Below are 27,949 nucleotides of genomic sequence, written 5' to 3' on the forward strand. Positions count from 1 at the left end.
AGTCCACTCAGCCATGCCTGGCTCCCATGACCATCTCGGTCAGAGAAACACCAAACCCTGCACAGCACCTCAAGAAGGCCTCTCCCAAGTGCCCTGAAGGTCCAAAAGGAACCAACACTTTAGATCAGTGGGCCTTCCATGAGGGGAGGCTGTTGGTCTTGCTTTAACATCTGCTAGGAAGAAAAATACAAAATTGGTCACCCTTGCATGCGGTAATATCTATTTGCTTATTTATATTTTTCTGTTTCATAAATCTTTTACAAGCATATGCTGCTTTGCAAATGTTGGGGGGGAGGGAGAGACAACAATAAATATCATCCACTAAGAACCTTCCGTCCACAGCCTGGTCCTCTCGGGCATGGTGCTCACAGGCCACCCTCTACCCCCCATGCTTGGTTCCATCAGCCATGTGCCCCCAGAGCCTGGCACGGGACAGGTCTCAGGGCAGACCCCAGCCACATGTGCCATGGAATGAATACCTGACTCTGGCTTAGACAGTCAGAAGCCCTAGTGTTCAAACCATCCAGGCACGCCCTGGAAGAAGAGCAGATGGACTCAGAGACAGCGCACGGGGTCACATAAAATGAGTCATCCCAAAACAAGCCCATCTCCTTCCTAACAGTTATAATGCTGTTAGGACGGGGTAATGTGCAGACAGGAGCAGAGCCAGCATCTTCCTGATTTTACAGGCAAGGAAACTGAGGCACAGCCAGTAAATGGTGGGGCTAGGTCAGACCCACTCAGTGCTCACCACAGTGCTGCCCAATGCTGCACAGGCCACACTCGATGGGAGTTGTCTACATAGTATCATGGACCAGGAGCATTTTCCAAAGTCCAGAAAGAGGGAAGAAAAGCTCCAACTCAGCCAGGCGCGGTGGCTCACACCTGTAATCCCGGCACTTTGGGAGGCTAAGGGGGGGCAGATCATGAGGTCAGGAGTTTGAGACCAGCCTGACCAACATGGTGAAACCCCGTCTCTACTGAAAATACAAAAATTAGCCAGGAATGGTGGCGCATGCCTGTAATCCCAGCTACTCGGAAGGCTGAGGCAAGAGAATCGTTTGAACCCAGGAGACGGAGGCTACAATGAGCCAAAATCGCGCCATTGCACTCCAGCCTGGGGAACAAGAGCGAAATGCTGTCTCAAAAACAAAAAACAAAAAAACTCCAACTCACAGCCAGCCCACAGAAAGGGTCCCAGGAAGCTAAGCCCAGAGCCAAAGCAGCAAGAACAAACAACACAGTAGTCCCCACTGACCAAGCACCACTGCGTGCCTGACACTGTGCACATAACCAAACCTGATTCCAATCCTGTCACAGATGAGGCTACAGAGGCAAAGTGAGGCTGACCCATCTCCTGACCAACTCTATGTCATTGCCTTACCATGAGCCCTGGGAACAGTCTCAACATTCCCTGATGGGGACAAGGGAAGAAAGAGCACCTTGACTTCCCCTAAGGACAAGCCCTCAAATCCCAGGACAGGAAAACTCAAAGCTGTACAGTCCAGGTGGCAGCAGGGCTAGAAGTCAAAGCAGAGATGGGGATCCCAGTGCTCCTCCTGCTAGTCTAGTGACCTGGAATAAATGTGCCTCAGCTTCCTAATGTATCTCATTAGGCTTATTCTAAGGACTAAAAGAAGAACAGGCCTTGAGCAGGGCTCAAACACCATGGAACTGTTTTTAACATTAAAGGCCAACTTCTTCCAAACTAACATATAAACCTAATGCAACTTCATTTCAAGTCCCAACAGGTTTTATTCTGGGACAGAATCAGGATAAAGGCAATTTGGATGAGTAAATGAATAGACACATGTAAGAGATGTTTTAAAAAGAAACGCAACAAAGATATATAAGGACTTTCTATCTACTACAAAATCAGCGTAGTAAAAGAAAATGACGTATCAATAAAAGTCATTACAGAAACAAAACCTATTTATGTAGGAATTCACATCATTGAAACAATGTGATCACAAGTCACTAGGGGAAAAAGTCCTATTGCATAAATTCATAGGAAGGAATTCCCCATTTCACAAGGCTGAGGATTTCTGTAGAGAAACACTCCCAGTATGCAAAATAGTCTTGTGTAGCCAAATCAGTTCAAATCAGTTCAATACCCAGGCAGTCCAACTGCTATGCTCCTCCTACTCACCAGCCTGAACCTGACGTTCCCCTGCAGTAGCTAAGAGTAAGTTCACAGCAGATAACAGCTCCCCACCCACCACTCTGCCCACCTACAGCCCCTTGGCATAGGCTAGGTCTTCCACCTGGAATGCCCATCCCACTCTGTACTGAGACTTCAAAGCCCATCTTCCTCCTCCCTCAAGGCAACACAGACCCCTAGAGAACCACTTGCTTCTCTTATCGGAGAGCCTGTCACCCTACACTGGCAAGGCTAGCTTATCCCCTAGGCCAATAGCAGGACGATTCTGACACAGAGCAGAGTTTGCCAGCCCTTTTCTATGTGAGCCCCTGGATTTTCACCTGCTTCATCAAAACCCTAGACCAGGCTGGGGCAGGATCCCAAGGGTGATCCAGGGTGGCCATACCCTCAGGCTGGGGCAGCATACTCCTACCTGGCAGGAGGAAAAGTGGGCCACCGTAGTCACCCGTCCAGTGCCCATCCTCAGCCTGCAGCCCCACGTAAAATGTCATCCCGTTCAGAGCCCCCTCACAGGCGGTGTGGGCTTTGGGCAAATCCTTAAAGTAATTCTTCTGCAAAGAGACCGAAAAAAAAAAAAGAGAGAGCTGACGGGACTGTTGAGCGGCCAGAGGAGCCCTCTTCATATACAGCCCAAGTCAAAATAGTGAATCTAAATTACTTTAAAAGTTTCAGCTGTTTCTATCAAGTCTGAAACTCTTCGATATCACACCTCAGCAAAATAAAAGAACAGTTGCACATTTTCACTGCTTTACTTTCCAGTCACGTATTCTTAACTTCTCCAAGATGTCTGGAATAAACCAGGCACCCAGAGAGTGGGGTGGGGCACGGGTGCCCACCCGGGCCTGGGACTCGGGCCTCTCAAAAAGGGCCCAACGGGTGGCACAGCCTTTCCCACGGTGGCCGGGGCTTGGCAGGAGACCCTGTTTACACTGCAGACTCTGGCGAGGAACATCTCTTCCAATGCACACAACGAAGACACTGGATCCACACACTTTTTGTGAATAAAAACAAAGTTACAACTATCTTTGCAACTCTTCTGTAAGTCAAAAATTACCTCAAAATAAGGTGCTAAAAAATACAACATTAGGAGTCTCCTATGCGTGGTTTAGAGACGAAGGGCTGAAGCGGAGGGGCCCGCGCACGCAGCTCCCGTGGGCGCTCGCCTTGGGGATGGGCGTCGCTGGCCGGGTCCTACCACCCGCCTTTCTGAGAGAAAACGTGCTCCTCACGGCTCACCCCTCAGGGCCCCGCGGGGTCCCCGCGCTCGCGGACGCTCCGCGGAAGCCACTTACGGTGTCCAGCCCCAGGGAGTGCGCTTCCAGACCGGTCTGCTCGCGGCCGGCGCGCTCGTCCTGCAGGTAGGTCCACGTCTGCCGGCCCCTCTCGCAGCTGAGTCGCCAGCGGCCGAGGTCGGTGGCGGGCTCGGTCTTGTAGGGGCCCCCTCGGCGCCGCAGACACCTGAGGGCCACCGGCCGTCAGCGACCCAGGCCTCGCCCCGACCCCCCCGGCCCACTGCCCGCGTCGCGCTCTCCTCAGCACCCAGACCACCCCGCCTTCGCCAGGAGCCCGGGGCGAGGGGACTCACGTGCCCTCAGTCATTGCCGCCGCAGCGCTCTACGCCGCCCGCTACCAGCCGCCCGCTCTCGACACCCGGGACCTGCCGCCCAGCCCCGCCCCTCCCGCGCGCACTACGCAGGCGCGGGCCTCGGCCGACGCGCAGGCCCAGGTGGGACGATGCCCACGCAACCAATCAGAGCGCCGTGAGCGCGAGCCCGGGGTGTGTCAGGCGACCACAGTGGTGGAGCGCGAGGAGCACCATGCGGCGTGGGGCGGGGCCTGAGGGGGCGTGGCTGCGACGGGGCTGGGGAGCTGGGTGGGGACTTATGGGCGGGGCATGAGGGGCAGGGCTGGTCGGTGGGGCGGTGGGGGCGGGGATGGTGGGTGGGGCCGGCGGGAGGGGGCGGGGATGGTGGGTGGGGCCGGCGGGAGGGGGCGGGGCCTCCTGCGCGCCCTTTAGAGGCTTGTTTCCTGGGAGCTTGGCCTCGTGCGCAGCGCTCTGGGGTGAGTGTGTCTGAGGCGCCGGTGAGGAGGGCTCCGCCGCAGGTCGGAAGGAAGGACATGGGGAGCGAGGCTGGAGCGAGGGACAGCGAGTGCGAAGGTCGGGTGGCAGGGAATTGCTGTCGCATGGCAGGATTTGCCCGGGCGCCGGGGCCGGGGGTGGGGGCAGGAGGCCGCCCTGAGGTGAGGTGGGCGCGGGCGGTCGGGGCCAGTGCAAGCCCAGGGGGAGGGCGCCACCGGGCGTCCCTGGGAAGCTGAGCGCCGCGTAGCCTTCGCCGGGGGGAAGGGGGCAGACGCGGTGAGGCCGAGGCCCCCAGACCTGGCGGACCACAGGGGCCAGAAGCCCTGCAGCCCAGGGCAGGGAAGGGCTGCGTTGCAGGCCAGGACCGAGCGCGGTGGAGCCTCAGCTGCTTACGGGGTCGCTGGAATTCGGGGTGGGCGCCCCCAGGAGAAATTAAAGGTGAAGAGGGCTTAGCAGCAGTGGGAAGAGGAAGATGGAGGCAGAGCGAGTGACCGAACTTGGAAGGGACAGCCGGGCGCAGCAGGGCAGGCGGCGTCTGACTGTTGGAAACATGGCTGACGTCTGGAGACTGCAGCCCGTGGTCCCTAAGGTCAAGGACCCAGCATGTCTTCATCTGGCCCACAGAAGCCCTAACATCCAATTACAACTGCCCCAGCCTAATGAGCGTTTCTGCACCCACTCCTCAATTCCTACCTCCAGCCTAACTTCGAAGGGGGCGTGAGCCACAGCAAGCCAGAGAAGTTGGAAGAGAGAGTGGACAAAAGAATACCCACAGGCATCTTCCCCCCAGTGGAATAGCGGGGTTTGACAATCAAGGATACTCACCTTTTCCTATCCCAGTTCAGAAACGAATGAAAAAGACACAGCAATAAGATGGGTGGATATTAACATATCAGCCTTGCCACAAATTAAAAAGCTAGCTTGAAGGACAAGGCTCAAATCTTCAAGCAAGAGGGCAAGCTACTAAATCACCCGTAAGTCAGACAAACATATCCCCCAGCCTCTGGGCCATGGAACTGCCTCACCAAGCACTATGCAATTGAGTGCTGACCAGAAGACACCCCTCCAGTCAACCCACAGACCCCAGAAAGAGTACCCAGAGGAGCCTGAGCACTCCACCCTATCTGTTCTCTGAAATTCAACCAAATGAGTCACTCTCCTTCTCTGGAAGCAGAAAGAGGCTGGAAGTTTTTCTCCAGATAAGTTCCTCCATGTAGAAACATGAAGAATAAGAATAAGGGGCTTCAGCCTGGATGGAATCTCACACTGAACCTGGCAAAGCTAGGTGAGGGAAGAGGTTTCAATTGGAGAAGAGTTTGAGTTTTGATATTTTAATGGACTGGACTTTTTATGAGTAAAATAACCCGCTCTTTTTAATGTCTGAAAGAGAACAAAAACTGTAAACTACATCTGGGAATTGACGCAGTTAAGCTTCTAGGGGCAGTCATGAGAAAAAAACACTGTTCCTATCTGCTTGCATACTACTGCATCCAGCTTGTTCATTAAGCCAGATACAGACGGCTCTGAGGATTTTGGCCTGCACAACTGGGTATATGGTGGTGGTCATTTACTAAAATAGAGGTGTCTTTTACTTATTTATTTAGTGACAGGATCTCAGTCTGTCACCCAGGTGGGAATGCAATGGCACAACCATTAGCTCACTGCAGCCTCAAATTCCAGGGCTAAGTGATCTTCCAGGCTCAGCCTCCTGAATAGCTGAGACTACAGGCCTGTGCCACCACACCTGGCTAATTTTTTTTTTAAGTTTGGTAGAGACACGGGGTCTTGCTATGTTGCCCAGGATGGTCTCAAACTCCTGGCCGCAAGGAATCCTCCCACTTCAGCCTCCCAACATGTTGGGATTATAGGTATGAGCCACTGCATCTGGCCTAAAATAGGGAAAGTTTGATTGGAAAGTTCAGCTTTAAGTGGGGACAAGTTATACTAGAGATGCTTATTAGACATTCAAGTGAAATACTGAGTAGGCTAGCATTCAGGAGAGAAGATAATGCTAGAGATAGGAATTTGGGAGTCATTTGCTTTCAGGTAGTGTTTGAAATCATGAGATTGGACAAGATGAATTAGGAAATGCACATAAAACAGAGAAGTTCCAGGATGAGCCCTGGGGCACCAACCTTTTCCAGTATAGAGGAATGGCCAGAGAGAGGAGGAAAACCAGAGGAATATGAAGTCATAATATAAGTGAAGACATGGTGATCTTTGCTGAGGCTTTGAAGGGATTGCAAAATGATGACTGAGAATTTATTATTGGATGCAACAAAACAATGTATTGGTGACTGACAAAAGCTATCTCAGGAGACATGGGGAGAAAAGCCTAATGGCAGAATTTTGAAAGAAATTTTCAGCTAAACATGGCAGACTGAGCATAAACATTAACCTCCATTTCCTGCCCAAACCCTACTCACATAAAGTAATAAAAGACCAAAAAACCCCACAAAGAACAGGAGAGGAGACACCAGTAAGCAAGAGAAGTCAACAAAATTATAGAGACTGGGAATGGATGGAGAAGTGATAACTGACTTAGCCAGAGAGAGTTGAGACTTACGTTTGTGGGTGAAGCCAACAAGAGACCATTCCTGCCAGCAAATACCAGGAAGGTGCAGAAATTGGAATAACTGGTAGAAAATTTTTGTGAGGAACAGTGTGACCACAGGTCCCCTCTTCTACTTGGGTGGAGGAAGTCTGCAGTAGTTGAATCAGAGTAGGTGTTACCTCAGGCATGAGGCATAGCTGAGAGTCACTGAAAGCAGATGGGTTGAGTAAAAGTCTATACGTGTGGGTCCAGGCTCACTTCTCCCACTCAGCCAGATAGCATGAGATAAGAGTGGAAGGATTCCTCTGGAGCAGCTGGCCCACAAGAAAAGTCCTGCAAACACTGGCAACTATAACCCAGTAGAAAAACAGAAACCTATTAGCTGGCAGACTGTACCCATTGACAGTTTTCAACAAGCTCCTTAGAGCCCCATCGTCAGCATGAGCCGGACATTTGGGGAAAACAGTACGACATTACCTCCAGCCACGCGAGTGATCCATCTTGGACCGCTGACCCAGTCAAGCCTTCAGATGACTATAACCTCAGCCAATACCTGACTGCAGCTGCATGAGAGATCCCAACAGAAAGCTGCCCAGCTGAATCCTCAAATTTAAGCTACTGTATTTGGGGTGATTTGTTCAATAGCAATAAAAAACTAGACAAAAGGACTACAAAGTGCCCAGCACAATAAATTGGGCAGGGGTTGGGGAGGGAATGGGGAGGCAACATATGAAATAATGTCATTGAGAAATTTGAGAACACCAGGAATAGAGGTGATCTCAAAAATTTCCAGCAACAAAGCAAAAACACAAAGGAATTATTTCCAATCTAAAATTCTATTCCCATTCAAATGATGAATCAAACATAAGGATAGATAAGTCCAAAAAAAAAACCATTTCTTTACTCTCACAACAGCCTTTTGACACCAGATGTAGAGGATTTCTCCCCACTGGCAAGCAAGCATTCAGCTGTGCAGCAGACACCAGCTGGGTATCTGCTTCAATCCTGCACCATCTACCTGGAAACAGCAGCAGACCACACAAGTTGAGGACTCTGTGCCACAAGACTGAGCCCCATGTCCAGTGTCAATCACAAGACCCAGGTTGTTTTACCTGTCCTTCTGGGTTCCCAAGACCCCTCCTTGGCTTTAATTTATAAGAGCAGTTCACAGAACTCAGGGAAACACATATTTATTATAAGGCTATTTTTAAAGGCTACAAATAAACAGCCAGATGAAAAGATACACAGGGCAAGGCCTAGAAGAGTCCCAAGAGCAGGAGCTTCTGTCTGCAAGGAGTTGAGATGTGCCATTCTCCCAGCATGTGGACGTGTTCCTGTCCACCTTCCTGGAAGCCCCCACACATTCGGCTATCCACAAGCTTTCTGAACCCTGTCCTTTTGGGTCTTTAGGAGGCTTCATTACATAGACATGATTAAATTATTGGCCATTGGTGATCAACATCACTTTCAGTCCCTCTCCCCCAACCTCTGGGAGTTTGGGGGGTAGGCTGAAAGTTTCAACCCCTCTGATCATGCCCTGGTCTTTCAGATGACCAGTCCCTATCCTGAAGCTACACAGGAGCTGTCCACCATCAGTCATCTTACTAGCATACAAAAAGACATCACTTTGGAGAGTCCAGGGATTTTAGGAGTTGTATATCAGAAGGCAGAGACAAAGACCAAATATATATTTGATAGTATTACAGTAGAAATAAAGACATTTTAGATATTCAAGCTCAGAAGGCTACTAAAGGACAGGCTCCATCAAGAAGAGAAAACCAAGGAAGAAGAAAATAGGATTTGGAATCCAGGAAATGTTCAAGTTATGGCAGGAAGACGGGGTTCCCAGAGGAACATCTTGAAGAGAAAGTAGAGCATATTACCTGATGCACATGACTTTGTTGAGAAGAGCTTTATACTTAGGGCAGCGACTTTTGGGTGAAGTAGTGACAGGAGCATAGAAAACCAAGCAAATGAGAAAAACAATGTAATTATTAACTCCAGGAAAAATCAAAAGTTGTACCTAAAGGAAATGTAATCATAAACCAATAAAGGGCTCAACAGCAAATGGTAAACATACAGTTACACTAAACTGTGAATGCAGGTTTCAGCCAATATTAAATTGCTTAGGGAGACTAATATGAGAGGAAATGTGGGTGTCGAGGGTGGGGGTGATAGTATGTTGTGGGAAAGACAGTATAAGAGAAGCTAACTCCTCTTCCATTGTAGGAAGTTAACAGTGTCTAAAGTCAAGATTAAGAAATAGCATTAAGTCTTTACATGAAGTTAATCACTGAAGATCCCTGAGTTGAGTAGCGTGTGTTTGGAGAAGCAGGGATTGGATGGTAGATTTGGTAGAGGAGGAGGTTCTCTTCTTAGTGCTATTGTTTTCTCAGTGAAATAAGAAGGATATGATCTAAGAAGTTTGAAGAGAATGAGAAGACATGAAGTAAGAGTCTGGGGATGTAGGATTAAGTCAGGAGATGCTGAGTGCCAGTTTAAGATGAGTGGTCATATGCAATGTCACCAGGTCTATTAATACCTCTTTCTGTATATGGCTCAAATTTTATCCCCTCTTCACACCAATTGCTAGCAAACAGGCTTATTCCCTTTGAATTTCACCCAAATGCCTGTAGCACCCACCTCTCAAGATTCCTGCCCCACATGCCATTTTTAAAAGAAAATGTGACTAGATCACTTCTCTGCCTAATCTTCAACAACTGGTTCTCACAGCGCTCAGAAGGTGACAAGAATCTCTGACCTCGCCCTGTGGCCTCACTTGGCCACACAACCAAGCTGGTACCTTCAAGCTTTCATCATGTCAAGTACACTGTCCCCAGCTACACCCCTGCATTCCTCTCCAGGAATTCTTTCTCCTCTACCCAACCAGACCCTGTTCCATCCTCTGTTTCTTCCTTGCTACCAATTCAGGCCCACGCCTCACGCACATTCTGAGAATTATGTACATAAATACCTGCTGACTCTCCTGGACGTAAGCTGGGTAGGCTTGGCAGGCAAAGGCCGTGTCCTTCTTTATCTCTGCATCACTCATGTCTGGCACATCAAGGACTGCTGAGAGAATGAATTGCCTGTTACACATGGAAATGTAAGCTCCAAAATGCCTCAGAGCATATGCTGGTGGGTGACAATCTGAGGTGGTCATGAATATAGGAGAATATTGAAGAGGTCACACAGGGGCAACAACTTTTCATTATGAAAAACTGGGAGACTTTGACACTTAAATGGTTTATTTGCATGATTAATAATTACATTTTCAACAGTGCATCAAGCATCTGAGAATAACATTATTTTGAATAAAAACAGAAACTCTTTGGGGGAGACCCCCTCCCCACAGGTCAGCTGCTCAAATGTCCACCATATCTAGCAGCGCAGAGAGATGGAGCTCAGAGGCAACTTCCTCCTCCCTTGAACTCCGGATCAGCCTTTCCAGGTGCTTTAGCCGTTCGGTTAGACACGTTCCTGTTGCCTCTGACAGCTGCAGTTGCTGCCTCGTCATGTCACTCTATTTGAATAAAAAAGAAACTAAACAGTTTTGGAATGTCAATAAACCACGACCTATTCTCTGTGAAGGAACTAGATCTGGATCATGTTAGAAACCTCATCTGAGTAGTCATTTATTTTTACAGAGGGAAAAAAAATTATCCATTGTACATCCTTCCAGCCTCATTTAGCTTGTACATTCAGCTGGTATCTGCATACAGACTGTTTGCCTTTGTATTCTATCATGAACAATTTCCAGTGTCAGTCATTTTTCACCCTGGCTGGAACACGGTGGCATGATCATAGCTTACTGCAGCCTCAAACTCCTGGGCTCGAGTAATCCCCCAGCTCAGCCTCCTGAGTAGCTGGGACAATAGGCATGTAGCACCATGCCTGGCTAATTATGTACTGTAGAGATGAGATCTCTTTATGTTGCCCAGGCTGGACACAAACTCCTGGGCTTAAGCAATCCTCCCTCCTCAGCCTCCCAAAGTGCTGTGATTACAGGCATGAGCCACCGCGCCCAGCCAGTCATTTTTAGAAAATATCATCATCAAGGGCTGTGAATAATTCTATCATGTGAATGTATTATAATTGTTTAATCAGACTCCCATCTTCAAACATTTATTGCTTCTACTTTTATGCAATATAACTAATGCTACAGTAAACATTTTTATACATTAATTTTTAGGGAATATCTGGTAGGTCAGAATTCTTTAGGTCAGAATTGATAATTCAAAGGGCATGAACATTTTTTTTTTTTTTTTTTGAGACGAGTCTCGCTCTGTCGCCCAGGCTGGAGTGCAGTGGCCAGATCTCAGCTCACTGCAAGCTCTGCCTCCTGGGTTTACGCCATTCTCCTGCCTCAGCCTCCTGAGTAGCTGGGACTACATTAGCTGGGACTACAGGCGCCCGCCACCTCGCCCGGCTAGTTTTTCGTATTTTTTAGTAGAGATGGGAGAGACCCCCTCCCCACAGGTCAGCTGCTGGTGAAACACGGGGTTTCACCGTGTTAGCCAGGATGGTCTTGATCTTCTGACCTCGTGATCCACCGGTCTCGGCCTCCCAAAGTGCTGGGATTACGGGCTTGAGCCACTGCGCCTGGCCAGCATGAACATTTTTAAAGTATTTGCCCAACTGATGAATGGAAACAGTAAGTTATTTTAATTTGCTTTTCTCCCCTATTGAAGGGCTTCCTAAAGCCAGTCCAGGAGCACAGTTTTTACCTGTTCAGTGGCACATATTTGTGATTGAAACTCTGTTTTTGCATCTTTAACCACTGAAGGAAGAATGGTAAGGTAAAAAGACCTTAGGCTTTGGAGCCAGTTGGATCTGGCTTTGAAAAGCAACCCTGACCACTCACTACTTGAACACTCTTGGGTGAGGCTCTTGACTTGGGAGCTTACCTTCCGCATTCATTAGTTTTCCTCAGGAAAAATTAATCCCAGAAGGGAGGTCTGGGTAATGCCGAAGCTTGGACAATATGTGCTCCAAGAGAAGCTGCTGTCATCACCTTAATGCCCTTAACTACACATCAGCACAGTTACAGGTCTTACTCAGTTCTTAAGAATATTTCATTTCTATTCTTCATTTATTCCATAGGCAGAAACTCAAAATCAGTTGGGTCTCTATAACAATGATATGGATAAAGTTTAAGAAAAGGTCTAATTTGAGCTAATAATTTGTTGGTCATAACATCATAGGATAAATCATACTACTTTTTTTCCCCAGTCATTCTCTCAATCTTTAATTATTATGTAAAATGCCAAATGTATACTTCTCACCTGTGGGCTAGTAGTTACAGATGTTTTCATCACAGGTTCAATAGCGTGAGAAAGAGACACTAGAGTCTGAGGAAGATAGAGGGGAAGGGAAGTTAAATCCGTAAATGCTCCTGAGTCTTCAGACAACCATTGCTGAAGCTGATCTTCAAATCTGAAACAATATATAATAAATTCAAAAATATTTGAGCATTAGGAAGTTAACTATTGTTCATTAATCTTCTATATATACTTAAAAACTTTTTAAGCCTTTGCTTTTTTTTAATTTAATTTAATTTTTTTTTTTTTTTTTTTTTTTGAGATGGAGTCTCACTCTGTTGCCCAGGCTGGAGTGCAGTGGTGTGATCTCAGGTCAGCATAAACTCTGCCTCCCAGGTTCAAGTGATTCTCCTGCCTCAGCCACCTGAGTAGCTGGGATTACAGGCACGTGCCACTGTGCCCAGCTAATTTTTTGTACTTTTAGTAAAGATGGGGTTTCACTATATTGCCCAAGCTGGTCTTGAATTCCTGACCTCAGGTGATCCACCTGCCTCGGCCTCCCAAAGTGCTGGGATTACAGGAGTGAGCCACTGTGCCTGGCCAATTTTTTAATTGTTATTTTTGACAAAGTCTCGTTCTATTGGCCAGGCTGGAGTGCAGTGTCACAATCTTGGCTCACTGCAACCTTGACCTCCCAAGCTCAAATGATCATCTCACCTCAGCCTCCCAAGTAGCTGGGACTACAGGCACATGCCACCCAGCTAATTTTTGTATTTTTTTGTAGAAACGGGGTTTTGCTGTATTGTCAGGCTAGTCTGCAACTCCTGAACTCAAGTGATCTGCCCACCTCAGCCTCCCAAAGTGCTGGGATTATAGGCAGGAATCACCACACCCAGCCTTAAGCCTTTGCTTTTTATTAAGAATATAACTAAGTTATTATATCAACTAAGAAGCAGAAATGTACTTATTAAAAATTTAATAACTTCCTATAATAAAGCTTAATTAAAAAAAAAACTAGGCTGGGCTCAGTGGCTCACGCCTGTAATCCCAGCACTTCAGGAGGCCGAGGTGGGCAGATCACCTGAGGTCAGGAGTTCAAGACCAGCCTGACCAACATGGTGAAACCCCATCTCTACTAAAAATAAAAAAATTAGCCAGGCATGGTGACCCATGCCTGTAATCCCAGCTACTTGAGAGGCTGAGGCAGGAAACTGCTTGAACCCGGGAAGCAGAGATTGCAGTAAGCCGAGATCACACCCTCGCACTCCAGCCAGGGCAACAAGCGCAAAACTCCATCTCAAAAACAACAACAACAACAACAACAAAAACACTTCCCTTTAATTTATAAATCCAATTCCAATTTATAGTTAATGAAAAAGGTGGCATTAACCCAAACACAACTGCTTCTATGTGTTACTTAACATTACTTGTAATTGTCTTGTTTGGCTTATCTAATTTAATTTACCTTGGTTTTATGCACCTATAATTAATTCTTCTGACTTTTCCAAATGTGTGGATTGCTGCTTATAGCTTAAAATTAACTCAAGATAATATTTCACTGCCACCTAACGTACTCCAGAGTTGTCTACTTCCATATACCTGTCTTTTCAAGAAAAACAATCTTGGCCAGGTGCAGTGGCTCATGCCTGTAATCCCACCACTCTGGGAGGCCAAGACGGGTGGATCACCTGAGGTCAGGAGTTCAAGACCAGCCTGGCCAACATGGTGAAACCATGTCTCTACTAAAAATACAAAAATTAGCCAGGCGTGGTGGCAGGCGCCTGTAGTCCCAGCTACTTGGGAGGCTGGGGCAGGAGAATTGCTTGAACCTGGGAGGTGGAGGTTGCAGTGAGCCGAGATCATGCCACTGCACTCTAGCCTGGGCAACAGAGTGAGACTCTGTCTAATAAAAAGGAAAAAAAAAAAAATCTTATCCCAAACCACTTAAATTATAGAGATTGATTTTAGAAATCAGACACATTCATTCATCCTTCCAACACATATTCATCAAGCTTCCTCCAGATGCTACGCATCATTCTAGGTACAAGGAATATTGCACTGAAACAAAACAGAGGCCCTGCCCTAAGCAATTTATACGTTAGTGAGGAGAGACAGACAAGGAACACATTAACAAGAGAAACATGGTTTGAAGATGAGAAAGACAAAGCAGAGGCATGGAAACAATAAGGTCAGGGATGGGCAAGGAGGGCCTAACAGAAGCAGACATTTGAGCAGAGATCTGAAGTGAGTACTAGATCAGCAGTGGGGATGCTGGGGAGAATGGAGGGGGCTGCACAGTCCTAGGCAAAAGGAACAGCAAACTCAAAGGCCCAACTGTAAGCTGCCTACCATGTTCAAGGAAGGAGCAGAGGTCAGAGGAAATGGGGGCAAATCACTCAGGGCCCTGGCCACCCCTGTAAAGTTTGCCTTTGAATGAAGGTGAAAGAGGGAAACCACTGAGAGGCTGTGAGCAAGCAAGTGACATGATCTCCATCCTAACTCACATGAAAGGCACCCACCAGGTCTACCAAGACTAAACTACAGCCTACTGTAATAATCCAGAAGGAAGATGATAGTGGCTTGACCCAGGTGGTGGCCATAGAAGTCATAACAAATGGTCCAATTCTGAATGTATTTTCAATAGAGCCAATAGGATATGTGAATGGGCTGATGTGAGGGGATGATTCCAACGCACTTGATCTAGGCAGCTGGAAGGATGGAGCCGCCATCAACAGAGGACCACCAAAGGAAGGGGTTGGCTGGAAGAAAGCTGGGAACTGGATTTGGGATATGTTAACTTTGCAGTCACTACTAGACATCCAACAGATGTCTAATGAAGATTTCAAGGAAGCAGTAGGATGTTCAAGTGTGGAGTTCAGAGGTCTGAGATACAAATTTGGAGCTGTCAGAATAGTGATGTTATTTAAAAATCCATGGAACTGGATGAAATCTCTGAGGAGTAGGTACAGATGATGCAGAGGAGAGGTTGAGAGAATGAATCCGGGGGGCAGCTGGGGGATGAGGAGGATCCAGCAGGGCAGGAGGGGGACACGGACATCCTAGGAGCAAGGAGGGGAGGATCAAGTATGGGATGCTACCAGGGACTGGGGTTCATGGTCATGTTCAGCCCTGAGCCAACTGTAGGAGACCGGGAAAGGCTGGAGAAGTGAGTATCACAAGCATTTTTGAGGAGTTTTACTATTAAGAGGGCAGAAACATGAAGTGGTGGCTAAAAACGGAAATGGGGCCAAGACAGGGAGGCATGTTTCATGTCTGTGTGCTGCTGATGGGCACCATCTAGTATGGGGAGGGGTGGTAACAAAAGAGGGATACTCATTGAATGAAGTTCCTTGGGTAGGTGGGAGATGAGATCCCAGCCCAGGGAAGGGCTGACTTTGACTATGAGCTGCATGGCTCCTTTCCAGCAACAAGAGGGGTCAGGATGGGGATATAGGGGGGATGCTGGATGTGGCTGAGAGGGCAGGGAGGGCAGAGGAAAACCTGTGGAAGGTCCCTTACTCCTGATTCTACTTCTCAGTAAAATGGTAAACATGGCCATCAAATGAAAGCAAAGGAAAGGTATGCATGGGAAGGAGGAAAATGGGCAATGCAGAGGAGGGGCAGCCCCAGCTCCTGCCCATTCACAGCATGGGATCATCCACCAATGCCTCAGGCTCCCAAGGGCAGGGTGCTTCTGGCCAGCCATACTGTTCAGCACTCACCATCTTTTGAGTAGACTTAACCACATGAATTTCCCACAAAAACTTAACACTGACTTTCAATAATAAATAATAAATGAAATTCACTTAAAAACATACTATCTAGGGCACTGCTTCTGTCTTCAAAGAGCTTTTAAATAGTTACAGCACTAAAACTGTTGCTAATAATCCACCTTCCCTTCTCCATCCTGGCTGTCTTACATCAATCAAGCAATAACCAGTCTCCCCTCACAGCATAAAGCAGACTAAACAACACATGAATTAGAAGGAAGTGGGCTTCACCTCTTGTTCTCCTCTTTCTCCAGCAGCAGACTGCTCGACAAACACTGCGCCAAGAGCTCCTCAGCAGAAGCTCCTCGCATCAGATCCTCTGTGCAGGGAATCCTCCCCTCTCGGCCACACTCTGTGGTCCTCTTCCAGTTACGGTGCATGTGAAGCAATGGTGTGGGAAAATTGTTTGCAGAAGGATGAAAAGGCTTTATTCCCAAACTGTAAGTACATGATTTGAAATGCTTATGGTCAAGAAAATATTTCTACAGCATCATGTAAAGCATGTAGATACATTTGCACATATGCATTAACATGTAAGAACATGTGCCTCAGACTCATGTGCTCTCCTGGGATAGCTCATGCCGGCCCCATGCCTACTTCCAAGCTTCCATCAAGTCAGGGAGTGGGGCAAAGAGGGAAGGCAGCCCCCGCACTGTAGTGACCCTTATGCACAGAGGCATTGAGACTGCCTGTTCCTCTTGGAAGTCTCTGCTCTCACGAGGCAGCCGCGTTTTTGGAGCTTCTCTGCTTCATGTCTTGCCTCCCACCCTAGGGTTCCAGATTCTGTTTTTCCCTAGTATTGGCAAGGTCCTTATTTTTTATAGATAGCTCTTGGATAATTGGAAGTAATGTTTACAAATAGTGAGAGAGGGGGCACCTGACATTTTTTTCTAAACACATCCCAATGTTTGTCCTTTCCCCACTAATTTCAATAATTTGGCATAACACTTTTGTCACGTATTCCGACTCTTTATTCTGATCCATTCATCTACTCTGGCATCCCCTCATGGTTTCAAGTACTGGAGCTTTACTATATGTTTTGGTATCAGGCCAAGCAAACCTTGTTAGTCTTTTTTTTTTTTTTTTTTTTTTTGAGACGGCGTCTCGCTCTGTCGCCTAGGCTGGAGTGCAGTGGGCGGATCTCAGCTCACTGCAAGCTCCACCCCTCGGGTTTACGCCATTCTCCTGCCTCAGCCTCCTGAGTAGCTGGGACTACAAGTGCCCACCACCTCGGCTGGCTAGTTTTTTGTATTTTTTGGTAGAGATGGGGTTTCACCGTGTTAGCCAGGATGGTCTGGATCTCCTGACCTCATGATCCGCCCATCTTGGCCTCCCAAAGTGCTAGGATTACAGGCTTGAGCCACCGCGCCCGGCCGTCTTATTTAAAACTTTCTCAGCAATTGCTGCATATGTTTTTATCCTGATGAATTTTAGAACTTATCAGTACCAGAACTGACATCTTCACAGCATTGTATCCTGTCAACAACCTAGTCTGAACCTCAATGGTTCAGGTTTCCTTTGTACATATAGGCCCTGAGAACTCATATGTTAAGGGTTTATTGTCATGAATGAGAATTTTTTTTTTTTTTTTTTTAACATGTTGTGGATCTATCTGATCACCTTACTGAACTCAGAATGTTCTATGGACTTGACTGTTGATTATCTTGGACTGACAACTGTACTGTCTGGAAATGACAGTTTCCCCTTCCTTTCAGTATTTGTACCTGTCTATCCCACATCCCTTTGCTGGTCAGGATTTCCAGGACAATAGTGAATAGTAGCCGGGACAACAGGCTGGTTCTGATTCCACTGTTCCTAATATTCTACCAAGAAGCATGTATTTTTTCTGTTTTGGTAGTTTTATGTTAGGTAGCCTTATCAAGTTAGGACTTTTTTTTTACCCAAGCTAAAGAAATTACCCAAAATAAAGAAATGTTATCAGGAATGGGTACTAATTTTAAGAAATGTATTTCAACACCTGCTAAAATTACCACTTATTTTTCTATTATGGGAACAAATTACATTAATAGATTTTCACTGTTATTGTTTATCCTGGGAGAAAGCATACTTGTGACTTTTTTAGGTACTGTGCTTTGGAACCAGATTTGGAAGTGAGATGAAATGTCAGCTGTACTCTCCTGGTTAGGTATGGTTTCAGGGTCAGGTTCGCCTAATAAATGAAGTGAGATGCTTTGAACTTTGCTCTAGAACAGTTTCTGCTGCAGGGAATGATCTGTTCCTTGAGGCTTTGTCACAGTCTGTCCACAATGGAGTGGATTTAGCATGTAGGATGTTAATTTCTATGTACTTTGGAAGAAAAATACAGTTTAGCAAGAAACAGAAACATACTGAACATGAACCTCACCGTCCCTCTCTCAGCTGTAGCTCCTTCTGCGTCTGCAATCTGGCTTGTTCCCACGACAAAGGAACATCATATTTTTTCAAATCGTTTTTAAAAAAATACACACATATCTGACCATCTTCACTCAGTGCCTCTGAGAAAACAATACAAAAACAGATAAAGAGGCCAGCCTGGCCAACATAGCAAGCTCCTGTCTCAAAAAAAAAAAAAAAAAAAAAACACAGGTACAAATATTAGAGCAACAGGTGGCATGTGCTTAAATTCACTGATTTAAGTGCAAGCCCTTTGATTAAAGTCACACAATTATGTGACTTCCACACTTGGGTTAAATAGGCTCCCAGTGTCCATGCATCACTCAAAGTCCAGATAGGCTTACATCCAGACTGGCAGGGCCAGTAATGACTACTCAAAAGCCACAAAATCCTCTCTAAGAGCCACCCTAGGGGGCCTGTTTCAGGGAGGTGAGTTCAGGCTCTACCAGAACCTTCCTAGCTTGTCTCAATGTTTTTAGGTCACTCACTTGAAGAGGGAAGTCCTAAGGAAAGGAAGGATAGGGACCCAAAAGAAAAGCAGCAACATCAAGTAAACATCTTCCTTTGCAGAAACTAGACCAGGAAAGTCTCGTGAGGAGCTGATCCCATCGCACCAAGCTCTAACTACCTGACGTAACAGGAAGCCGGGGGGGCGTCCAGTCTCTCAGCTTGTGGTTGATACACAAGGCGATGAGGTCATCCCATGGGATCTCCATGACCGAGGGGCCTGCCCCATGGACTGGGGAGGGGCTCTTGCTCTTCCACCTACAGTAGGTTCTGCGGAGCAGGTTCTCCACCTGGGACTGGAGGACAGGCTGTGTCTGGCGTGAGCTGGGGATCTGGGAGGCGTACTGGACAACCATGGAGCACACGGGGAGCCAGGGGGCTAGGGAGAAAGTGCCTCATTAGTTACAGGTTTGGCCAAAGGGTGAAAATGTACATGAAAACATTTTTAACTCTACATTTTCTTAGGAGAAGGCAACTAACTGTGAAGTTGAGAAGTCTGCTTTCTAACCATAGAGGAACCACAGTTGTTGAGGGAAGAGCAGCTTATTCCCAGGGTCTAGGTGAGGGACGCAGACAGTCTCCCTTAACAGTGTTGCTAGTAAAGGTCCACCCAGAAGCTCTGACTCTACAGGCCTGTGGTTGTGCCTAGGAAATCTGCATTTTAACAAGCACCCAGATGAGTCTGGTATAAGTTGTCTTAGCTTATTTTGGGGAACCCCAACCTAGCCACAGCACTGAGGGCTTGTGCTGAGTGGTTTGCTTCCCTTTGGGTTCTTTCAATAATGAGCATGAGTTAGACCTACTACAGACCACTCCCCACAATTCAGAAGGGCGCCTGAGGCCCAAAGGGGAGTGTCTATGCTAATGCCACAACTTCTGCCAGATAAGCAGCTCATTCCCTTCTGACTGCATGGGAAGGAGCAGCCCCATATGCCATACCGGGCTTGAGCCAGCCAGATGGCCTGTAGCATCTGTGTCAGAACAGCCCAAAGACAGCCAGGAACGGGGCATAGCCAGAGCCACAGAACGAGGCTGCTTTGACAAAAAAGGAACATTAAATCAGCACCGAGTGCCATGGCCGTGGCTTGGGGACAGGGCTACATGGTCCCCATGCTCTTTGCCCCTGGCTTGTCTGTTCTGAAAACAGGGACCCTGCGGGGCAGGCAGGACAGGATCAGGGTTGGTGTTCCTCCCAGTACCACTTGTCACTTTCCTCCTGAGGCTGAGTGAACTCCCATGGACTGCTCTGCTGGTCAGGAAAGGCTAACAGCCCCTATTCCACAAAACCCAGCTTGTTCTGGCCCATGAACCCAAAGGAAGGTGCAGGCGGGCACAGCATGGAGACATGCATGTGCCCAGTGGAGGTGGACATGCAGCCCTCACACTGGTGCCCAACACCTGCCAGATGGTTACTACATTGAGAAGGAAGCCTGAGGTTTGGCTGCAGCCACCCACCAGACCTCCCCAGCACGAGCACATACCCCCCAGGGGAGGAAGGTCCATCTGCGGAAGCTGGAACCCAAGCACAGCCTGCTTCAGCCACGCCAGGTGCTCTGCGGCATTCCAGTGCAGGTGAGGAAGCAGCCGGCTGCCCCCTGCCTCAGCAAACTCAGTGACAGGCCAAGACAGATCACACAGCTGTTCAGAGGACACCACGGAAGCCAGGAACTGCAGCACACTGTTAAACAGCTCAATGATGGCGCCAGGCTCCTGCGAAGTGAGACCTCCCAGACGCCTCTCTCTTCTGTCATGGAAAAAGCGGCCACTAAACTCATGGCCAATCCCATCTTCGACGTACTGAATGAGAGTCTGGCAGCAAAGGTCAAGGGAATGGGGGCAGTGGGAAACCAGCCACTGCACCGCTTGCAAAACCTGAGAACAAAGACAGTCAGAAGAGACCTGGTTGAAGAGTTCACACTGTTTTTCAAAAACAGTCTTCTGAAAGGGCTTGATCCCCCAAGGTTGCCCACAGCAGGTAACACCAGAGTACTGGGCTCTCAACTGTGGTAGGAAGGGGAACAGAAGCGTCCTATGCAGTTGAGTTAAGCCTTCTAGGGCTCAGGAGACATGTCCAGTAAGGGCACTAAAGAGAGCCCCCAGATCCCATCTGGCCTGAGGAGGAGTGTGACCTGCATGGTTGTCCCGTGGAAGCACCCACACCCTCAGGAGACCAGCCCTGGACATCCCCTTCACCATGCACAGAAATGGAGTCTTCTCCTTTTTGGAAGGGACTAACAGCTTCACTATGTGCCAAGATGCCTTCACACCCTACAGTTATCTTACTTCCTATAGTTATTTTAATTCCTGGCACCTCTTTCTCTAAATTGTTAGCAAAGACTCCCCCTGCCCCCTTTTTTTTTTTTTTTGAAAAGGGAGTCTTTTTTTTTTTGAGACAGAGTCTCGCTCTGTCGCCCAGGCTGGAGTGCAGTGGCCGGATCTCAGCTCACTGCAAGCTCCGCCTCCCAGGTTCACGCCACTCTCCTGCCTCGGCCTCCTGAGTAGCTGGGACTACAGGCGCCCGCAACCTCGCCTGGCTAGTTTTCTTGTATTTTTTAGTAAAGACAGGGTGTCACCGTGTTAGCCAGGATGGTCTCGATCTCCTGACCTCGTGATCCACCCGTCTCGGCCTCCCAAAGTGCTGGGATTACAGGCTTGAGCCACAGTGCCCGGCCAAGAAGGGGGTCTTGCTATGTTGCTCAGGCTGGTCTCAAACTCCTGGGCTCAAGCAGTCCTCCTGCTTCAGCCTCCCGAGTAGCTGAGATTACAGGTGTGAGGAGCCACCATGCCCAGCTTCAGAATTCCTTTTTAAAGGAAACATCAAATAACATTGTTTCTTCACGTATTCAGAGGACAATTACCCTAGAAAAACAATTTCTGTATCTGACCTTCAGATATATGTTCATATTTTAAATTCATAGAAACAAAAACACTAAAAAATTTTACATAAACAATTTAATTTGCAGATAGCAGGACCGTGGACAAATTTTATCTTTTATTTTGATTTCTGCTTATGTTTTTAGAAAGTTATCTGTATAAAACATACAACTGCTGCCAGGCGCAGTGGCACACGACAGGAGTCCCATATACTTGGGAGGCTGAAGTGGGAAGATTGTGTGAGCCCAGTAGTTTGAGGTTGCAGAGAGCTATCATCTTGCCACCAAACCGGGTGACAGAATAAAACCCTGTTTCTTAAGAAAAAAAAAAAAAATGCAAATGCTAATATACGCTCAATTCAAGATACAGCAAAAGGGGAAAAAAAATATCTTGACAGACCGTTAAAAATGATGAAACCTTACCTTAGTTGAACCTTGTAGATCATTAATGGAATCAGGGATCTCAGTAACAGTGTAATCTGAGATCAGCTTAGCTGAAACCAAGTCCTGTAGCATCAGACCTTTAAGAGAGACACAGATGAAGGTCACTCGCATTCTGCTCTCAGCACACCTGCTAATACATCTCACTGTGCTGACCGCACGCAGTCCTGCAGTGGACAGTAACCATAGGGGTTGCTGTCTCAGTGATTCCTGACCCCAAAACTACTGGACCATCCTCAGACCCAGGGCCTCCACCCATTTTTAAACAATGCTGCTTCATAAACAAGACTTCCTTCACAAACCATCTTCCACTTCCTTCTCAACGGCGTCCCCTCCTGGGCTAGGCACAAGAACCACCAGAGGAAGTGCAGGCTGGAAGGGCTTGGCCTGCAGGAGCTGCTTGAGCTGCAGTAAGGCCGACAGCCAGTACACGTCCTCCTCTGCCACGTCCTCACTCTTCATTTTGGGGGGAAGCAGCAGCATGAGCCCACTGGCTCCCAGGAGGTCCTTCTGTGTCTCCACAGCATCGATGGCACCATCACTGAGGGCACCATGGGCCACCTGCAACAGCATCAAGATCATCAGGAGAGACGCACCATGGGACGTATCAGCAGTGATTGATCTACCCCGGAGCAAGTATAGCCGAAGCTCTCCATGCACTAAATATTGACTGTACTCCAGACAGGCCTCCAAAGGCACGGCTGGGCATACCCTGTAGTTATCTTACTTCCTGTAGTTATTTTAATTCCTGACCCGTTTCCCTAAATCCAATGGTTAGCAAAGACTCCCCCCAACCTTTTTTTTTTTTTTTCTTGAGAAGGGGTCTTGTTATGTTGCCCAGGCTGGTCTTGAACTCCTGGGCTCAAGCAGACCTCCTGGTTCAGCCTCCTGAGTAGCTGAGATTACAGGTGTGTGGAGCCACCATGCCCAGCTTCAGAATCCCTTTTTAAAGGAAATGTCGAATAACATTGTTTCTTCATATATTCAGAGGACAGTCACACTAGAAAAATAATTTCTATATCTGCCCTTCAGATATAAGACGTGTTTATATTTTATTTATTTTATTTTACTTTTTATTTTTTGAGATGCAGTCTCGCTCTGTCACCCAGACTGGTTTGCAGTGGAACGATCTCAGCTCCCTGCAACCTCCACCTCCTGGGTTCAAGCAATTCTCCTGCCTCACCCTCTCTAGTAGCTGAGATTACAGGGGCCCACTACCACGCCCAGCTAATTTTTGTATTGTTAATGGAGACGGGGTTTCACCATGTTGGCCTGGCTGGTCTCGAACTCCTGACCTCAAGTGATCACCCTGCCTCAGCCTCCCCAAGTTCTGGGATTACAGGCGTCAGCCACCGCACCCACCCCATGTTCATATTTTAAATTCACAGCAACAAAAATGAGAATTAATGCAACAGAATTAGTGCAAGAAACAGCCAGGTCAACAGGTAATTTAGCCCCCAGCTACAATTGTGTTTGACCATATTACTATAATTTTAATTAACCTTAAACAGGTATAAAAACAGTTAAAGCTAGGCACAGTGGCTCATGACTGTAATCCCAGCACCTGGGGAGGCCAAGGCAGGAGAACTGTTTAAGGCCAAGAGCCAAGAATTCAAGACCAACCTAGGCAACATAGCAAGATCCCATTTCTACAAAAATAAACAAAAATATAAGCCCATAATACTAGAAGGAGGGAAGGCACGCCAGCAGCAGATGAGGGATTCTGATACATTTCTAGAAAGCAGCAAATAGATGTGACCAATCCCTGTGTTAGGGAAGCAGAGGATGCCATACCTAAAGGCTGCAGGTGTCAGTGTGTAAGGAGTCAGGTTGACTAAGCCTGCAAAAGCCCTGTATACCCAGGCCCTCAAGACACCAGGAGCCAAAGGTGAAGTTCAGAGCCTGGCCCTATTGGCACCCACCACTGCAGGCAACCTCTATGCACAACCAGTCCCCCTGGGCCCCTGAACAGGAGTCCTGAGAGGACCCAGATGTAGGGCCATGGTCAGGCACAGTGGAAGAGACTCAGCACCAAACCACTCCTGACCCTACCCTGAGAATACCAGCAGCTCCCCAGAAAGCAGATGGCACAAGTCCTTTCCAGAAAAACTGAACAGTCTAGGGAACAGACATCCAGATCCAGACATTTGGGAGTCCCTCCAAAAAGGCTGGCTTGCCATTTAGCTACCTTCCACCCCGCCCCAAACACAGAACTTCTTGGCTAGCCTTTTAGGGCCTCACTCAAATATAGACAGACAGCCCTGGGTAAGGCCTATAAGGAGGGCCTCCAACATAAAAGAGAGAAACTGGAATAACAAAGAGGAAAAAAAAAAGAGGAACCAGGTAATACATGAACCAAAGAAAACTTAGACCCCAAAAACCCTAATTTCCTCGGGAAGATAAAATGATGCATCCAAAAAATAAGATGCTATGAAAAAGTCATGATAAGAATAAAAAGGAAATAAGTAATACACATGGAATAAAAAATTCAGTAGGACAATAGGAAAATAAAGTCAAGGAAATCTTTTAGATCACAGTAGGAAGAGATGAGATTGAAAACAGGACAGAAAGGGTAAGAAACTCAGAGGATCAATTGAGGTCTAACATCTATCTAATAGAAGCTCAAGAGAGAACAAAGACAGAGTGTCATAAAGACATGAAAATGTCCCAGAAGTGAAACAGGAGTCTCTAGCCTGAAAGAACCTGCTAAGCCCTGCACAGTGAGTTAAGGTAGTCCAGTGCCAGGCATAACAAAGTGAATCTTTAGGACGCCATGAACAGAGAGAAAAGCCTTCCATAGAGCAACAAAACCAGGCCACACAGAAAGGAACAGGAATAGTACAGCAACAGTGGATGCTAGGTGACAGTAGAACAAAACTGGAAGGAAGATAATTTTCTTTATTTTTTTAATTGAGACGGGGTCTCCTCTGTCATCAACGCTGGAGTGCAATAGCGCGATCATGGCTCACTGCAGCCTCGAACTCCCAGGTTCAAGCAATCTTCCCACCTCAGCTTCCCAAGTTACTAGAACTACAGGTACACACCACCATGCCCAGCTAATTTTTGTATTTTTTATAGGCAGGGTTTCACCGTGTTGCCCAGGCTGGTCTCAAAGTTCTGCACTCACAACAATCTGCTCACCTCGGCCTCCCAAAGTGCTGGGATTACAGGCATAAGCCACTATGCGTGGCCAGGAAAATAATTTTCTACCTATAATTTTACAAATGTAGCTAAACTATGAAGCAAATGTCAAAATAAATGCATTTTCTTTTTATTTCCCCCAGCCTAAGGTATTTTGTGAATAAAATCATTTTCATAATGGAAAGTACTCAGAAAATTCCCCTCCCATGACATATACCATCCAACAAGGGGCTGAACCAAGAAAAAATACTGCAGCAGCTGCTGCTAATGGCAACACTGAGCAAGCACCTGGCCTGTGCCAGACACTGTCCTACGCAGTGTGCGTGTGCACTGACTGTATCCACAAGAGCCAGATGAGCATCTCCACCAGACAGCACCTGCACAGGCTTGGGTAGTTTATTTTACCATCTCTGAGTAAAATAGGAATAAGAAGTAACAGTACCCACACACAGGTGGCAGAGACACTAGGGAACTTGCCCAAGGTCACAGAGCTTCCAGGTGGAGGAGCAGGGACACGTGCTCATAATAACAGCACTAACGCATGTGCTGCCTGGAGACTAGCCCACAGATGAGGGTTCCCAGACAGAGGGAACATGGATTAGGTGAAGTGACAGAACATTTGGAAAACTCTCCTGAGATATATATAGCCCCCCAGTAAAAATGAAAGAGATGAAGAGAACTATGTTAAGTGAGACAATAAGGCAACTCTGTTTCTTGCAGGAAAAAAATAATTGTGGTTATAGAACACTACTGGTTCTGAGGCAAACAGCAGTCACAGAGCCATCAAAATATGACCACACTCACTGGAGTAATATAAAGTGATAGTGTAGCTATCCCGGGAAGACGTGGAAGGCAGAGCAGGACCACGGCACAAGAGGCCACGCTGTACCTAGGGTGGTATGCTGCCGCCAAGAGGGTCCCCCTGATTCCACCTAGTGTTCATGGCCACATGTGATCTCCTGCCCCGTGAGCTGGGCCTAGCCACTCACTTCTGACAGGCAGAAGCCAACAAGCAACAGGATGTCACTTCTAAGTTTAGGTTATAAACACACTCAAGACTTCCATCTGGGCTCAGCTCTTGCTCACTCTGATGAAAGCCAGCTGGCGTGCTGTCAGCTGGGGAGAGGCCCACATGGCAGGAACTGAGGAAGTCTTTGGCCACAGCCTGCAAGGAAGTGAATCCTGACACAAGGTCACTAGAGTGAGCTGGGAAGTAGACATCCTTCAGTCAAGCTTCCAGATGAGACTGCAATCCTAGCCAACATTTTGATTTCCACCTGTGAGAAACCTTCAGCCAGAGGACCCAAGCTAAGCTACACCTGGATTCCTGACCCACAGAAACCATGATAACAGACTTATTTTAAGCTGCTATGTTAGGGGTACTTTGTTACTTAGGAGTAAGGTAACTAACACATTTACATTAATTGGAAGTCAGCAGAGAACATTTAAATGGATAAACTTAGAAACGGCTGTATGAGTGCGTAATCTGGAAACATGAGAAAAATGAGGCCCTGAAGAAAGGAGTTAAGAGAGGAAGGAGGAGCTATGTCTCGTTTTAAATCACGTGGCATTATTTGACTTCTTTTTAAGTACATGGAAGTGCTACTTTCATTAAAAATGAAAATGAAGGTAATAGGAACAGTAAACTAATTTCCAGTAAATGAAATGTGACTTTGTAATCCCAGGAAAAGGGAAGAATTTTGCACCAAGAAGTTACTGTTACCTCAGAATAGCAAGAGCATGGATGGTTCTTATCATCATCTTCATACTTCTTTTACATTTCCTCATTTTTAAAAAGTTTTGTGTACGTATTACATTTAGGAAATCCAATATATAGTATTAAAATAGAAAAAGTAAAGCAGCAGGCTGGGCGTGGTGCCCCCTGCTAAATCTGACTGGCTTAAAAAAATAATTTTTTAAAAGACATGTACGGAGACGTATAATACTTGCTTCTGAGCCTCCCGCAGTCTTTGAAAACCACATTAGGGAATAAGCAGTATTTGCATGGTTCCAGTGATATCTGGGAGTAAGTGAAAGTAATGAAAACACAGAAGTAAACACAAAATAATTATAGTTCACCTTTATACACACGTTAACAGAAATCATCTGATCCCCTTTGCTGCTAAGCGAGTTGAAAAGCGAAAGCGTCTGAATCCCACCAGCATCGCTGGATGTGTCATCCACTGAGCCTTCATCTCCCATGAACTTGACTTTTAACCAATTTGCTAGAATTCTACAGATTAAAAAAAAATAACAACAATAAAACACTTGAAGAATCTAACTCTAAATTTGAATTATAAAGACTTTCAGGAAAAGAAGAGAAATATCACACAGACCTACGTCCATAGATACCAAATCTTACTATGAAGCTGACTTGCACAAAACAGGCTGTCATTTTAAAATGGAGCAACGATCTTTTACCTTTTTTTTTTTTTTTTTTTTTGAGACAGAGTCTCGCTCTGTCGCCCAAGCTAGCGTGCAGTGGCACAAACTTGGCTCACCGCAGCAAGCAAACCTCCTGCCTCAGCCTTCTCAGTAGCTGAGACTACAGGCATGGGCCACCATGCCCAGCTAAATTTTCCATTTTTTTATAGAGTCTCACTCAGTCTCACTATGTTGCTCATGCTGGCTTCAAACTCCTGGGCTCAACCAATCCTCCCTCCATAGCCTCCCCAGTTGCTGGGATTACAGGCAAGAGCCACTGCGCCCGGCTTCTACTTGTTCTTAATTGGGCAGGAGGAGGGGGCACTCATGGAACTGGCTCATT

At 47.0% G+C, this 27,949-nt stretch overlaps 2 protein-coding genes across 5 annotated transcripts in view; both read right to left on the minus strand.

Moving 5' to 3' along the window:
- Nucleotides 1-3,866, minus strand: part of LSS (lanosterol synthase) — a 37,401-nt gene extending 33,535 nt beyond the window's left edge. Inside the window, exons 1-3 of one of the 2 annotated variants that reach the window (XM_007970719.3) lie at nt 3,747-3,866; nt 3,454-3,619; nt 2,574-2,712 (exon numbers count right to left, since the gene is read on the minus strand). In XM_007970719.3, the coding sequence (XP_007968910.1) occupies nt 2,574-2,712; nt 3,454-3,619; nt 3,747-3,760 (319 nt within the window). In that variant the 5' untranslated portion in view covers nt 3,761-3,866. The remainder of the gene's footprint in view (nt 1-2,573; nt 2,713-3,453; nt 3,620-3,746) is intronic. The other variant, XM_037984965.2, reaches the window with a different exon arrangement.
- Nucleotides 3,867-10,025: 6,159 nt separating this feature from the next.
- Nucleotides 10,026-27,949, minus strand: part of MCM3AP (minichromosome maintenance complex component 3 associated protein) — a 53,774-nt gene continuing 35,850 nt past the window's right edge. For all 3 annotated transcript variants that reach the window (XM_037984968.2, XM_037984966.2, XM_037984967.2), the window contains exons 21-29: nt 27,262-27,415; nt 22,344-22,602; nt 22,024-22,121; nt 20,209-20,599; nt 18,849-19,106; nt 18,192-18,321; nt 16,058-16,264; nt 12,081-12,231; nt 10,026-10,318 (exon numbers count right to left, since the gene is read on the minus strand). In XM_037984968.2, coding sequence (XP_037840896.2) covers nt 10,160-10,318; nt 12,081-12,231; nt 16,058-16,264; nt 18,192-18,321; nt 18,849-19,106; nt 20,209-20,599; nt 22,024-22,121; nt 22,344-22,602; nt 27,262-27,415 — 1,807 coding nt within the window. In that variant the 3' untranslated portion in view covers nt 10,026-10,159. The remainder of the gene's footprint in view (nt 10,319-12,080; nt 12,232-16,057; nt 16,265-18,191; nt 18,322-18,848; nt 19,107-20,208; nt 20,600-22,023; nt 22,122-22,343; nt 22,603-27,261; nt 27,416-27,949) is intronic.

The sequence above is a fragment of the Chlorocebus sabaeus genome, chromosome 2 (genome assembly GCF_047675955.1).
Source record: "Chlorocebus sabaeus isolate Y175 chromosome 2, mChlSab1.0.hap1, whole genome shotgun sequence".
Lineage (NCBI taxonomy): Eukaryota > Metazoa > Chordata > Mammalia > Primates > Cercopithecidae > Chlorocebus > Chlorocebus sabaeus.